At 61.0% G+C, this 14,335-nt stretch overlaps 7 protein-coding genes across 7 annotated transcripts; 2 read left to right on the top strand and 5 right to left on the bottom strand.

Moving 5' to 3' along the window:
* Positions 1–6: 6 nt before the first annotated feature.
* On the bottom strand, positions 7–645 carry OT_ostta13g02650 (Phosphoribosyltransferase C-terminal; the record flags this gene model as incomplete). Its single annotated transcript, XM_003082699.2, has 1 exon — positions 7–645. One exon carries the CDS (start codon positions 643–645, stop codon positions 7–9), a length of 639 nt encoding a protein of 212 aa, XP_003082747.2.
* Positions 646–790: 145 nt separating this feature from the next.
* On the bottom strand, positions 791–2,194 carry OT_ostta13g02660 (Sulfotransferase; the record flags this gene model as incomplete). The annotated part of the gene is made up of 1 exon (XM_003082700.2): positions 791–2,194. One exon carries the CDS (start codon positions 2,192–2,194, stop codon positions 791–793), a length of 1,404 nt encoding a protein of 467 aa, XP_003082748.2.
* Positions 2,195–2,283: 89 nt separating this feature from the next.
* OT_ostta13g02670 (Nucleolar 27S pre-rRNA processing,Urb2/Npa2,C-terminal) lies at positions 2,284–6,813 on the bottom strand (the record flags this gene model as incomplete). Its single annotated transcript, XM_003082701.2, has 1 exon — positions 2,284–6,813. The coding sequence occupies one exon, from the start codon at positions 6,811–6,813 to the stop codon at positions 2,284–2,286; it is 4,530 nt and encodes a 1,509-aa protein (XP_003082749.2).
* A 230-nt stretch (positions 6,814–7,043) lies between these two features.
* OT_ostta13g02680 (Nicotinamide N-methyltransferase-like) lies at positions 7,044–7,901 on the top strand (the record flags this gene model as incomplete). The annotated part of the gene is made up of 1 exon (XM_003082702.1): positions 7,044–7,901. The coding sequence occupies one exon, from the start codon at positions 7,044–7,046 to the stop codon at positions 7,899–7,901; it is 858 nt and encodes a 285-aa protein (XP_003082750.1).
* Positions 7,902–7,990: 89 nt separating this feature from the next.
* On the bottom strand, positions 7,991–9,709 carry OT_ostta13g02690 (Nucleoside phosphatase GDA1/CD39; the record flags this gene model as incomplete). The annotated part of the gene is made up of 1 exon (XM_003082703.2): positions 7,991–9,709. The coding sequence occupies one exon, from the start codon at positions 9,707–9,709 to the stop codon at positions 7,991–7,993; it is 1,719 nt and encodes a 572-aa protein (XP_003082751.2).
* Positions 9,710–9,839: 130 nt separating this feature from the next.
* OT_ostta13g02700 (Oxoglutarate/iron-dependent dioxygenase) lies at positions 9,840–10,736 on the top strand (the record flags this gene model as incomplete). Its single annotated transcript, XM_003082704.1, has 1 exon — positions 9,840–10,736. One exon carries the CDS (start codon positions 9,840–9,842, stop codon positions 10,734–10,736), a length of 897 nt encoding a protein of 298 aa, XP_003082752.1.
* A 154-nt stretch (positions 10,737–10,890) lies between these two features.
* On the bottom strand, positions 10,891–14,004 carry OT_ostta13g02710 (Tetratricopeptide-like helical; the record flags this gene model as incomplete). Its single annotated transcript, XM_022982758.1, has 1 exon — positions 10,891–14,004. One exon carries the CDS (start codon positions 14,002–14,004, stop codon positions 10,891–10,893), a length of 3,114 nt encoding a protein of 1,037 aa, XP_022840251.1.
* Between the last annotated feature and the right edge of the window lie 331 nt (positions 14,005–14,335).

A 14,335-nucleotide genomic window follows, 5' to 3' on the forward strand; every position in this document is an offset into this window, starting at 1 on the left:
TCGTCACTACTGTATCTTTAACGCCTCCTTCTCACGACTGGGCAAACGAGACCAGCACGCCGTCACGGGATCCGGCACAATCTTCAATCGAGACGGCCGCGTCGCGTACAACGCGATCCAACACATCATCGTCTCCGCGCTCACGAACAGACTCATCCCGCACAGCGTCCACGCCGCGTACATCGTCGCCGCGCTCACCGTCCTCGACCGCCACTCCGCCACGCTCGCCAGACGCTCAAACGTCGTCGCGCACCCCTCCATCGCCCGCGTCGCCTCCTTCGCCGTGATCTCAAAATATTCCCTCGAATCCTCGTCATCACCAGTCCCATTCGCTCGCGCCAACGCGCGTCTTTCTCGTTCTCGACCCATGACGAACCACGTCGTCGCGCAGAGCGCCGGGACGATCACCCGCGGCATCCGTATCATCACCACCATGATCACGCGAACCGCGATCGCGCGCATCGCACCGCCTCGGCCGTCGAAACCATCGACGACGCCGCGCGCGACGCTCGCGAACGGCGCCGCGGCGCGCGCAAAGGTGTCCAATCCGGATCGGGAGTGTTCGAGCGTGAAAATTTGTTGTTCACTCGGATGTACCGCGTCCACGGTCGCGATCGGACGCGCGACGATTGAGGACGTGGACATGACGTCGCGCGGTGTCGAACGCGCGACGTGGGCGCGCGCGCGTGATTAGAGCGACGAGGACTGACGCGAGCCGGGGGCGCGATTCGATGTGGGAAGATTGGTGTTGGCGCCCGACGCGTCGGCTGCGGTGTTACAATCGTCAAACTCAGCACGTGGTGAGCGGGGTGTTCCAGTGCGCGTCGTAATTCTTCTTGGCGAATTGGTACACCTCGAGGTCGTGTCGGACGAGCTCGCGTAAGCCGGCGACGATGGTGGCGTTTGCCTTGTACGCTTCGAGGCGCTTGGCGAGCGCGGGCGTGAGCTTTTCCTTACTCCCGTTTCGACCAGAGACGATCCATCCCACCTCGTTCCAGGTGTTCCCACCGTTATCGCCAAGGTGCTTCAAATCTGGAAGCCTGCCCCGGACGCGCGCCATCCCTCGCTCTAAATCATCCTGGAAAATGTAGCGCACGCACCCGGAGGCCAAGTTTGCCTTGGCGGCTTCGGCGCCGCACTTGGTGTGCCCGCCGCGCGGCGCGAGTAAACCGGTCAACTGTGCAGCGGCGCTTCGCTTTTGTGTGTACCATTCCAAGGGATCAAGCGGACACCCGAGTCCCGCCGCTTCGTTCGCAATCTCCTCCGCGGTCCAGTCTCGATGACCTTCGTTTCCTTCCAGGCACAAGTACGTGTACTCGCTCCACATTCTATCAATCGGCTCTCGAAGCACGGTGAGGTAGGCGCACGGGGCGTCGACCATGTCGCACATCCCCACCGCGGTGGCGCCCGTAAAGTACATCCGCCGACCCGCGTCGTAATCTTTGCGCATGAATTCCTGCGAGTAAATCCCAGCTCCGCTCTCGCGATGCTTCTTCATCGTCCACAACCACTTTGGGATCTCTCGAGCCCACAACGAGTTGAGCGGCTCCCAACCGTTGATCATAAAGTTCCGCGTCGCCGGCGGCCCGAGTTCGACGTTCTCATGATTCTTATTCCTCTTCAACATCTCGATGAAGTACGACCCGGCGGCTTTGGGAACGTGCACGAACATCCACGCGTACGCCGTCCCGTTCTTCGTGTTCCACAATTTGTGCGACCCTCTCCTCGGAATGATCGTCGGTGTCGACGTCGGCGTGCTCATACACTCATACAATTTCTCCTCGTACGGTACGTGCACCTGCGGTGCCGCCTTGGCGTCCCACAAATGCATCGACGTCATCAACGTCTGCGCGCACGTCCCCTCCGCCCCGCGCGGGTTCAACGCGCATTGTCCGGGGTGTTCATCGCCCAGCGTCGGTTTCCACCCCATGCGGTCCCGCATCCACGTCGTGTCATCCATCGTCGCCACCGCCAACGCCCCCGCGAGCGTCGCACCAAGGAGACCGACGCACAGAGCGACGACCTTTGTGTTTTTCCAGTTTAGTGTTGCCCCGCTCGAGCCCAACACTAAAGATTCTTCGTCTCGCGCCGGCGTGGTTCCGGCGCGTTCGGCGCGCTCGGCGCGCTCGCCGCGCTCGACGTCATCGCGGTGATCACCCGCGCGCAAGAGCGCGGAGGTTTCGCCGACGCGCATGAGGCTTCGCGAGGCGAGGACTGGGGCGACGCGGGGCTGCGGCGAGTTCGGTGTCGCCTCGCGCGTCGCGGATTCGGCGCTGTTCTTCGTTACACGCGACCGGTGAATTTGTGCGTGAGCTTGTGTTGCTCACGGAGGGCGGTGAATACGACGCGACGGGCGCCGCCGGCGCCGGCGCCGAGCGCGGTGTGGAGTTGTTGTAACTCGCGGTCGCCGCACGCGTCGAGAAGGGCGAAGAGGCCTGGCCGCAAGGCGGACTCGGCGACGGGGCCGACACCACCGCCCGTGATCGCGGTGATGGCGTCGGCGAGGAGATGTGTGCAATAACGATCCAGTCCGCTCGACTCGGCGGCCTCGTAGACGTAAGATAGCTTGCTCGCACACGCGTTCATGACATCGTCGCTCGCATCCCGAGATTTTAGTCTCCGCAGCGCGGCGAGCAAATCTGAGCATGCCACCGTGACGCTGGACACGGCTCGGCGCAAGTGGTCGTGGCGCGCCTTAAGTATCGCACCCATGAGTTCGCACGCCTGAGAAAATACGGTTGTAGATGAAGCTTCGTCGTCGACGACGGCTTCAGGGGAGCACGCAACGCCTGGAAGCTGACAAAGACGCGAGACACATCTCGTGCTCATTTCACACCTCGCACCGAGTCTTGAGAACTCTGTGACAATTCCGAGCACCTTCTCCACCACCGCACTAGCGTTCGGAACCGTCGTCGCGACGCTCAGCACGCGCGCGCACGCGTCCATCAGTGCCTCAACGTTTTCCTGCGCGGCTGACCGAATCGCCTTGCTGAAGTAGAACGTTTCGATGAGGTGCGACAGAACCCATATCGGTGCCGATAATGACACGTCCAAACGATCGGTAGACAAGTGATCCCGACGAGATTCCGCGTCTGCGGTCTTGAACGCATCCATGCACGCGGCGTACAGAGTGTTCAGCGGACGTTTGCCGGTGCCAATGAGAAGCTCTTGTAACGTCAAATCAAGCGCGTCGCAAAGCTGCTGCGATGGCATTGCGTTCGTCACGCCCTCTCGTTCCACTGCGACCCGCGTACCGTTCGTGTACGTGGTCATGAGAATCGCGACGAACGAGGCGTGCGCATCGGGAGTGAGCTGTGGTCCCGTTTGCTTGAGTGCGTCGCACGCGGCGCCGATGTAATTCACCAGCCGCGCAGCCGCGTGCGTGGACATTGCGTCCGCAGACTGCAACAGCAACTTCGTCGCGATCGACAACGCGAGCTGTGCGCACCCGGGATGTAACGTTCGATGGAACTTTTCGCCGAAATCGAGCAACGTTGCCGAAATACCTAACGCGTAACCAACGGCGGAGACGCACGTGGTGACGATTTCGATTGATGAGGCGTCTATCGCGATTTTACCGTTCTCCACGGCACGCAAGAAGGTCTCGACGTGCTCTCTCACTCGCGCTGTGGTGTCCCAGTAGCCTGAAAGCGCCTCGCCTCGCTCGTCGGTGATCTCCGTGTGCGCTTCGTCGTCGACAAAATCTGGATTCCCCTCTGTCCATCCGAACTTTTCGCGCAGCGGATCTGAGTGCACCATGGCTCCAGCGACGAAGGCAGACTCCGCGAGTAGTGCGGAAAGCTCCGCACCGGCGTCTACGCTCCCACTATCAACGATCGGTATGAGATGTGTCTCCAAAAGGCGCTCCACCAGCGACACCGCTCGACCGTACACGCTCGCCTTTGCCGACAATGCGCTTCCGACCAAACCAGAATTAAACTCAGCCGTCGTGCTCGCGAGGAATTTCGCGACGTCGGCGGCATCTGGAAGTGTGCGCGCAATCTGTACCGTCGCCTCTTGATAGTGAAGCGTCGAATTTGTGACGCTCACGCCGATCGATGCCGCGTCCTCGTCGTTTGAGGCTAAAAACGCAGCGAGCGAGCGCGAGCGCACGCAGAGATCCATCGCGCTCTTCATCCCACATGCGGCGGCGGTGAACGTCACGCAATCGCTCACTTGCAATGCGATGGAAAACGATCCCGCGTTCATGTGCACCACGGCTCGACTTTGGATGCGCTCGGCAGCTTCCAATGCCCGTCGCAGTCGCTTCACCGCACTTGTCTCCACAATGTTACTTTTTTCATCCACCCCTTTCTTCTGCAATGATGAGTTCGCAGCCCCCCAAAATCGTCCAAACGTGTCACGTGCGCCCGTGGGATCTCGAGCTGAGCGCACGCAATCCGTGACGACATCCTCTAAAACGTCGCACAGCGCGTTGGACGCAGTCGCTCCACTCAGCTCTTGTGCGATTTCCCCGGCACTGCGCAAGATGACGCTCTCGATCGCTCGCACCCACGGCTTAAACGTCACTATGAGCTCGCTGAATTTCTCTTCCTCTGCTTCCGACAGCGAGCCACCCTGTAAGTCTGTCTCCAATCTGCATCGATAATAGTCCATGATTTGCACGTCCGATGCAAACTCGTACCACAGTTGAATCGCCTCCGTCAGCACACCCCAAGCCTCAGCCTTCACATCCGGAGCGTCGTAACCCGCACCTCCGGTTGTGTCCGGGACCAAGCGAAAACAGACTGAAAGGAGATTCTTGATCTCTTTCCCGGCTTTCGCGGCTTCGTCCGGGGTGACATCCTCGCGTGGATATCGCAAACGCGACACGAGTTTCACGCGTTGAATCGCGCTTCCGATCGCCGCCGCCTCGGCTTTTTCGCATGGTGGCGCCGCGTTGGGCGCTTGACGCACGAGCTTCTTGACGATTTCACACAACTCGATAATGTCCGTTTTGAAATACGACTGCAGAGCCGCAGCATCGGCAACCTCACTCAAGCCTCGCAAGAGCGACGCCACGGGCACGTACGCACGAAGAAGCACGCCTGCGCGAGCTGGCGACGGATCGTCGCATAACCGCTTGGTGATTTCATCGGTAAACCCGTCGAGACATTCTTTTGCCGCGGGCATCATGGGCTCGCCTGGGTTGTCTGGACACGTCCCGAGGACATTTTGCACGATGCGCGCCAACTTGTCCAAAATATCATCCGTCGCGTTCGCGTCGTAGGCACCAATCAACACCTCTCGACACACAATCATGAGTTCAGGCGTCTGCGCGAGCGGAACAGCGGCCGCGGCTTGCTGTAATCCCTGCAAAACACCCTCAGAAATCACCGAGTCTCTCACGATTTTACCTTCCTCGTTCGCTTTCGCAAAAACCTGACCGAGCGAACGAATGAGATCTGGTACTCGCCGCATATCCGCGAACGTTTTTGTTAGCGTTTGCACGACCGCAACGCGCTCGCTGTAGTCGTCGTTCGATTTCACCAGAAGAAGCGTCAACATCGCCTCGGCGTGCGGCTCGATGAGCCGGGCGTCGAGAGCCGTTGATGCGCATATGACTCTAGACCATCCCTCGGCACGAACATCGTCCTGCATCGCGCTCGCCGCGACGCCATCGATGAACATCTTCACAGCGTTCTCGACCTTACCGTCGTCCATGGGTGAGTAAAGCTTTTTGTCCATGGCGACGCGAAGCGAACCTGAGAGCGCGTCTGTAAGCGCTTCGTTCGCCGTTGCGTCGCTTTCGCTTCGCCCCTTCCCTCGAAGCTTCGACGATGACATCGGCGCTAGAAACGCGTGCGATATGTTTTCGAATAACCCCACGAAGAGCGCTTTTGTGTCCTCCGGAGACGCCTTATTTATCGCGTTCGCGTCTACTTCGATCGCCGCACGCAAGAGCCACGGAGCTAATCTCAAAGCGTCCACATCCATGTCGTCCGCCGCGCGCGCGACGCGATCGACGACGTCACATATAAACGTCGGCGCCGACGACCGCGCCGACGTCGACGCGGGTCCCTCGGCGTCGCGCTCCCTGACCTTTTGTCTCTTCGAGTTCTCGCTCGATTCTGCCACCAGACTCGGAATCGCTCGCGCGTACATCGGGTGTAAGATGAACGCCCGCATCGCCCACTCGCACGCATGTTGCGTCTCAATATCATCACCGCGCTCCGCGCACGTCGACCACCTCTGTACGACCCCCCATAAGAACTCAAAATCTACGTTTACCGGCGCTGGCTTATTCGGCCGCGCGTTCTGCGCCCGCGCCGCGCTCCGCATCGACGCTCGAAACAACCGCGTTCGCGCCGCCCCGAGACCCATCGACGCCTTCGCCACGTCGACGCTCTTTTCGCACGACGACCGGAACACACCACCGTCGCTCGACATCGACTCGAACGCTCTGACTAGCGTCGCGTCGCTCGCGCGCCCGCTCGCCGCCGCGCGGCCCAACGCCCGCGCGATCGCGCTCTCGTCCGCGTTCGAGCGCTGCGAGGACATCGAACGGGCGTCCACAAACGCGTTCCACAGCTCTTCGTCGTCGCACAGCGCGTCCGCGCTCGGTGCGTCGCTTCCGAGCGCTTTCACGTGATTTCCGCCGCCGCTCGTTTTCGTCGCTCCCGCGCGCGTTAACGCGCCGTGCGTCCACGAAACGCACGCCTCGATCGAGCTATCAGGTAACGCTGGATTTCCGCCACGTTTCGCAGCGGTATTCGACGCGCGAAGACGCTCGCACACGGCGTTGAGGCGCTCGGCGTACGACGCGGGTGATTTCGCGTCGAAGAGCGTCGATCTCAAGGCGTCGCTCGCCATCGCGTCCATCGCGTGAACAACGACGGCGCACGTTTGGAAATAATAATACCCGTCGACGGTGCGCGTTTGCGCGAGCGCGACGCGTCGCGCTACGACGCGCGGGCGCGTTTCGTGAGCAAATTCGGTTGTAAAAGCGTCCCTGGTCCAGAAAACGTCAAAACGCGACGCGTCGCGTCGCGTCGCGTCGACGGTCGAAGCGATCGAACGCGTCGATAGGGTGCGCGTCGTCCATGTCGGACGTCGCGTCGCGAGCGTCGTGGCGAAGAGACGGACTGAGTTTTCGCGAGAAGTTTGTCGAGGCCGCGACGGTGAAGAATGTTAAAGTTCGTCAGTACGCGTCGCTGAGCGATTTCGCAAAGCAAACGCGCGCGCACACAGATTCAACAAAGGTTTCCGAGCGCGATGGTTCGTCGTCGGACGACGACGTGGTGCCCGGTACGGGATTCACGGCGTGGGACGGCGCGGCGCTTCTGGGCGCGTATTGCTCGCGACGCGACGTGTGGGTTCGATTGACGAAGAGAGCGGAGCGATCGGCGACGGATTCGAATCCGATCGTAACGATGGAGTTAGGCGCGGGAACGGGGTTGGCGACGCTCATGATCGCGAGCTCGAGCGATGCGGCTGGTGGGGAGAGGAACCGCGGAGCGGTGTGCGCGATGACGGATTTAGCCGAGGTGTGCGAGCTCACGAGGGCAAATGCGAGGGATAACAAGGCGGAGAACGGCGGAGCGGTGCCGTCTTGTGTGCTGTTAGCGGTGAAACCACTCAGATGGGGACGTGAAGAGGACGTGGAGGGGATGCCGGGGGCGATTCGATGGCCGGACGTCGTGCTCGGCGCCGACGTCATGTACGCCACGAACGACGATGTCATTCGCGCGTTGGCGTCAACCACGGCGATGTTGGTGAAACCGGGACGAGTAGCGGTGTTCGTGGCGTGCAAAGATCATCGTCCAGAGAGCGTCGACGTCTTCGTGCGCGCGGTCGAGGCTGAAGGGTTCGAGGTGACACGCGTGCCGGCTTCGACTGCGCACGTCGATTTTCCTTGCGGCGACGACGAATTTGAAATTTTGGAATGTTGGCGACGATGAGACGCGTCGTGCTCGGTGTAATTTTTAGAGTGCTAAGTGCTAGAATAATCGAATATACGTCGACGGCGGTGGTGGTTTTAGGGGCGCTGTTACAGCACCTCGAAGAACGAGGGCGACCGTGCCATTGTGCCGACATTCGTTGCGGCCTGGAGCGCCTTGTACACCAGGTAACCAGTCACGATCACGGCCGCGGGCATGATGATGACCGCCCATTGGTATAGCTCTTCCAGGAAGGACGAGTGGAACACGCGCGCACACGCAGCAGGCACGCGTGTCTTGGCCCAATTGGGATTGGCTCGAGCGGCTGTGGGATGCACCACACTCATCGCCGCGCCGAGCGTCCACTCGACCTCGGCGCCGTCGACGCGCTCGATGAAATCGATACGCTTATCGCTCTGCGTAAATCCTAAGCCGACCTCACCGGACTGCAAATCATCATCGAAATCAACACCGAGAAGCGCTTGCACAAGCGCCGCATCAAAGCACCGTCCGTTGAGTCTATCCGTTGGCGTGTTCGGATCCTTCCCATCGACATTTTTCACCAGAGATGTCCAATCGGTCGCACACAGCTTCTTACCGCCCGCAGCAATTTCTTCCAAGCTCGCCTTTGGCATGGACGGAAGCGATCCAGGAAGGGCGACGGTAAGAAAGTTGGTGAGATGGAACAGGAGCGACATGCCAAGAAATCGATCAATCTTGGCAAAGTCCTGCGGCATACGTAGGGTGACGCGCTGTTCGCGCTGCATCGCGGCGATTTGTTTGCGAAGACCTCGAACGCACGCGTCGTACGATCCTGTACCCGTGAGCGTCGCGCCGTCCACGTCGACTTCGTACCCCGGGAATGAACACGCGTTCTCCTTCTTGCCCGCCCGTGCGAGCTCTCGCCTCCAGCGCGTCTCCATGTGATTCGCCCCGTATCCGAGAAACGATTCCACCTTTACCGCGTCTCTCAAATCGATCATCGATCGCAGCGAAGAGCCGACGCCACCGTTCGGCAACGCAACGAATTGCACACTCCCGCCGCCGACGTCAATCGCACCGACGGTTTTCGACAATGGATTATCGGACTCCATCTCCGCGAGCGCCGGCGCACTCGGCGTCGAGGCGCCTCGTAGGCGCCCCACTACTGTGACGTCGACGTTGGATAAATAATTCGCCGCCAACCAGGCGTAGAATCCCTCCTCAGCACCGTCCACCGTTCGAAAGTGTCCGTGTCCATGCTGAAGCTTTGTCTCGCTCGTCACCGCCTCTCGTACCTCCCGCCAGAGCGCCTGCTGCTTCGCCGGGGTCAAAATTCTAAACCCTGCCGTCGCCCACACGTACACAGCCGCGTGCTCGCGCTCCCACGGATCCTTGATGTTCGCCGCCGCCGCGCGCAGCGCCGGGATCAACTCCTCTCGAACTTTCCCCCCCATCTCCGCCAGCGGCAATCGCGTCTTCGCCTTTGTACCCAGAGTCTTAATCTTAAACAGTTCCCTATCATTTTCACCGTTCTCGATCGCGAACGCGTGCGCGCGACATCCCGTGCTACCGGCGTCGACGAATATCACGTGCGCCGGAGCCTTTTCGCAAAACGCGCTCCTCGGACGATGCGTCACGGACGCCAAGACGAAACACACCAAGGCACACGCGAAGAGAAACGAACTCGGACGCCTCACAAACGTCGACGGACGATCACCGAGCGTCGACGAGAACGAGGACACGGATGACGTGCGTCTCGAGTGAAATCCCATCGACGACGCATTCGTCATCGTTTGCGCTCTATTCTCGTCACCGCTCGCGCTCGGCGACGCGTCGACACCGGACATGTCGAGAGCACTGCCGTTGTCGTGACGCGGGACTTCCGCGCGCGACGTCGCGCGGCGCATCCACGCGACGGGGTCTGACGAGGTTCACAATCAACTTTGAGCGCCATCCATTCGTCACTCCTCGGCGACGATGTCCACCGTCGACGTCCCGATTTTGAACCTCGAATCACCGTCGGGGGAACAAATTAAAATCATCGAGGCGGCGGCGGCGCAATTCGGCTTCTTCAGGGTGGACATCGCGTCGGTGTCGAACGTATTCGGGGTGGATGTCGAGCGAGCGGTCGCCGACGCCTTCCGAGTTTCGCGAACGTTCTTCGGTCGCGATGCGTCGCGTAAGGATGAATTGCGCGCGCGGCCGGGGTGTGGATACACCGCGTTCGGGTCGGAGACCTTGGACGCGCGCGGTTCGAGCACGGGGGACGCGAAGGAGGGATTTTACGTCGCGCGGACGGGCACGCCTTGGCCGGCGGACGACGACGAGTTTAGAGACGTGAGCGAGCGGTACTACGCGATGATGTTCCGTCTCGGACGAGTTTTGTTGGGTTTGTTTGCTTCGGTTTTAGGGTGTGATCGGGCGTTTTTCGACGAGCATTGGGACGGTGAACACTCGTGCGTGTTGCGGTATCTTCGCTACCCGCGCGGCGCGGCGTCCGACGAAAAATCCGGGGCGTTCGCGTGTGGCGCGCACTCGGACTACGGCGCTATCACGATTTTGGCCACGGATGAGACCCCTGGTTTACAGATTTACGATCGCGAGTCGAGACGGTGGAAGGGCGTCGCGCCGAGGACGGACACGTTCATCGTCAATGTGGGCGATTTACTCGAGCGGTGGAGCAACAAAAAGCTCGTCTCGACGCGGCATCGCGTGATGACGAGCGGTGAGCGAGAGAGATACTCGATCCCATTCTTTTTCGAGCCTCGAAAGGATTCCGTGATCACTCCTGTTTGCGACGACGGCGAGGAGCCGATGTTCGCTCCCAAGCAATTTGGTGAATATTTGCAGGAGCGATACACTGAGACGTATTGATGCGGTGCCGCCGTGCTGTGAATGAATGCGTAATGTTACAAAACTCGAAGTATGTGGAGTGTACAACGAATGTAAAAGAATTATTGTAGAACACACAGCGGCGCGCAGCGTGAGTTCTGCGTCGTAAAAATTGTAATGTAAATGAACCGGCTCGTCATGTCGGTTTTCTCCACGTGGATTTCTTCACATCGCCGCCCAAGCCGTCCGTCGCGAGTTCGGCCGCGATATCGGACACACCGTCGGCGCGGACGTGGTGGCTTGTCTTTGTAGGCTTGACCAAGCGTCCATTGCGTTTTTGATCTACCTGCGCGCGCATCTGCGCGCACACGTCAAAGACACGATACTCCTCGACGCGGCTCCTTCGGCAGGACGACTCCAAAAAGGCGAGCGTAACTGTGCTCACGCGAACACCCGCGTCCTTGAGCTCATCAAACACTTCGAGCGCTTCGTCGATGCGATCTTGGTGGCAACACACTTCGATGAGCGATTCGTACATGGCACGCACCTCGCCGATGTAGTCCTCACCTTCGTTCGAGGTGTGACGTCTCGACTTGACGACGAGCGCGCGCCCGTGAGATTCGCGCCAGACAGCCAACGCGGATTCGAGTTTTTCATTTCGCGCCATGGCGACGATGAGCGCGCATCGAGCCTCGTCATCGATGACATCATCATTCTCATGTTTCATCGCCGCCTCGAACACCGCGATGGCTCGAGCAAGTAAGACCTCTCCGTTTTCGTCGCCTTCGAAGCCGCTCATCGATCCGACGCTCAGGACGACGATGAGAGAAGATCGTGTGTTGACGTCGAGCTTGTACCCGAGACGGGCGAACCGCTTGTAAGAATCCCACGCGATTTCCACAGAGCCGTCGCGACTGCACGCGACGATGAATTCCTTGAACGTGTGCTCACTCGGGACCAGGCCTCGCGAGTCCATCATGGACATGAAGCGATTAGCACGACCGACGTATCCCTCGAGACACAGAGCGCGAATGATGGCCTCGAATGTCTCTTGTTCCAGCATACCTTTTCGGCGAACAATCTTCTTAACCTCTTCGAGCATTTCCTCGATGCGCCCGGCGCGAGATATGACGCGAAGGAAGGTGTTGGAGCACCAGTCGTTCATCTGCACGCCGCTTTCCGTCATGTCGCGCAATATGGCGTAAGCACGCTCGACACCGTCCTCTTCGTCATCGACGTAATAGCACGCCTGCAACGCGCACCCGTACGTCACTGTGGTTCGGCTCACGTCGGCCTCACGCATGCGCTCATACGTGTCGAATGCTGCGAACGGACGATTCGCTTTCACCTGCGCGTCCATGAGAGACGTGAACAAAAACTCATTCGGTTCGACGCCATCCTCGATGGCGACATCGAACAGTCTCTCCGCTTCCTCCACTTGACTACCCCTCTTGGACCGACTGAGAGAGACGATCAGACTCACGTACGTTCGAAGCGACGGTGGAACGCCGTTCGCGAGCATGTCTCGGTACAGCTCCATCGCCTTGCCGTCTTCTCCGTTGGAGGCGCACGCGTGGATGAGCGTGTTGAAGGTGATGGTATCCGGGAGCTGACTCTCCAGCGCGCGACGCGCTCGAGCGTTCGTCTCACGACGACAAGACTGAACGTCCGACTTGAACTTGGCGTACAGCGCGAAAGCACTCTTGAAGTCGCCAAAGTGCAGGTGCGTCGAGATCAGGGCGTTTCGCACGCCCGTTGACTCTCGAACGCCCGTTGGGCTCTGAGAAATGATGCGCTGCATCTTCCCGAAATGTTCGTCACCCTCCTTCGAAGCCTCCAGCGCTGACGTCATGGCGTACATCAAGTACCTATCCGACTCCGCATTTGACGCTCCACCGCGGGCGTTCATGATTTTCAAAACTTCGATCGCGCGTCCCGGTTGTCCGCATCGAGCGCAGAGTGTGATGAGTGCGCACCACACTCGAGCGTTTGGAGACGCCTTTGCGCGACGATCGTCCGAAGCGGCATCTTCGCTGAGTAAACGTACGATCGCCTCCGCGCGCTCGAGCGCAGTCTTCTTATCGATCTGCTTTCTAACAACCCCCCGTGCGTAGGCAGAGATGAGTGAAGAAACCATGTGATCGTTACCAGCGCGTCCGCACGCGCCAGATTGAAGCGCGTCGGCGAACAACTCTTCGGACCACGCAACGTCCACGTCGTCCGTCGCCGCGCCCGCCGCGAGCATGGCGCCGTACGTGATGATCGTCGGCGCTAATTTCGCGAGCTGAAGCTCCTCCCAAGCCGCCAGTGCCCCTGAGAAATGTTTCCTCCGCGTCGACGCGGAGATAACGCCGTTGTACGATCGAATGTTTGGCTTGACGTTGGCGGTGGTTTTCATGCGCTCGAGCGTCGCGCGCGCGCCTTCGTAGTCACCCCTACTCGCACACGCGTCTATGAACGCGTTGTACACCACGGTATCCACCGCGTGCGCAGCGTTCGCTTCCTCGAATGCCTCCCTAGCCGCGACGTAGTTCCCGCACTTCGCCGCGCTACTCACCAGGGCGCTGTACGCGAACGGATCCGGAGCTAAGCCAGCCTCGGTGCGTCGCAGATCGAAAGCCTCCCTGGCGACCGCCCAATCCTTCGCCCGTCCGCACGCGTTGATCACGGCGCAAAACAAATCCGGTTCCCCGTCGGACGCAGCTTTATCGGCGTCGAAGAGCCTCGCGTACCGCAGCGCCACGTCCATCCTTCGTTGCCTCGCGCACGCGTCCACGAACCCTTTATGCCCACTCGCGAGCGTCGACGCCAACCTCGGTCCGACGATCGCTCTCGGTCTCCCAGCGCTCTCCCGCTCCCTCGCGCACGCCGCGAGCGCCCGAACCGCGCGCTCCAAATCTCCCGCGCGCGTCGCCTCCGCGTGCGCCCCGCGCGCCGCCGCCTCCGCGTCCGCGTCATCCACCCCCCCAATCGTCCACGCCGACCCCTCGTCGACCGCACGCGCGTCATCATCCATCCCCACCGTCCGTCGCGCCGCCTCCGCGTCCATTCGCCGCGTCCGCATCGCCCGCGCCGACCGCTTCGCCGCCGCCGCCGCCGCCGTCCGAATCCCCGTCCCGTCCCCCGCCCTCACCCCCGCCCCCCCCTCGTCCTCGCTCGGTCGCCACGCGCGTTCACGCGCCGTCTCACCGTCGCGTTCCGGCACGATGGCGCGTCGCGCGCGTCCTCGTCGCCTCCATCGCGCGTGATTCCCCAGCCGCCGCGCGCGTGGACGTGCGATCGTCCACGCGCCGTCCGTCGCGCCGTCCATCGCGCTCGACGCGACGCGGGACATGAAGACGCGGGACGTGAAGACGCGGACGCGCGCGCGCCGCGCGGGGGCGACGCGGTGCGCCGTCGACGTCGACGCGTCGACGCGGGGTGGCGTCGACGCGACGGCTGGTCACACACCCGGGGGCGCTGACGAGCGTGTCACACACACCCGGGGGCGCTGACGGGCGTGTCACACACACCCGGGGGCGCTGATGAGCGTGTCACACACACCCGGGTGTGTGAACGGCATTCGCGTTCCATCGCAATCGATTCGCCCCCGACGCCGCCGCGGGTCCACGACCCGGCGTCACGCGCGCGGGCGTCGCGCG

The sequence above is a fragment of the Ostreococcus tauri genome, assembly GCF_000214015.3.
Source record: "Ostreococcus tauri WGS project CAID00000000 data, contig chromosome 13, whole genome shotgun sequence".
Taxonomy (NCBI): domain Eukaryota; kingdom Viridiplantae; phylum Chlorophyta; class Mamiellophyceae; order Mamiellales; family Bathycoccaceae; genus Ostreococcus; species Ostreococcus tauri.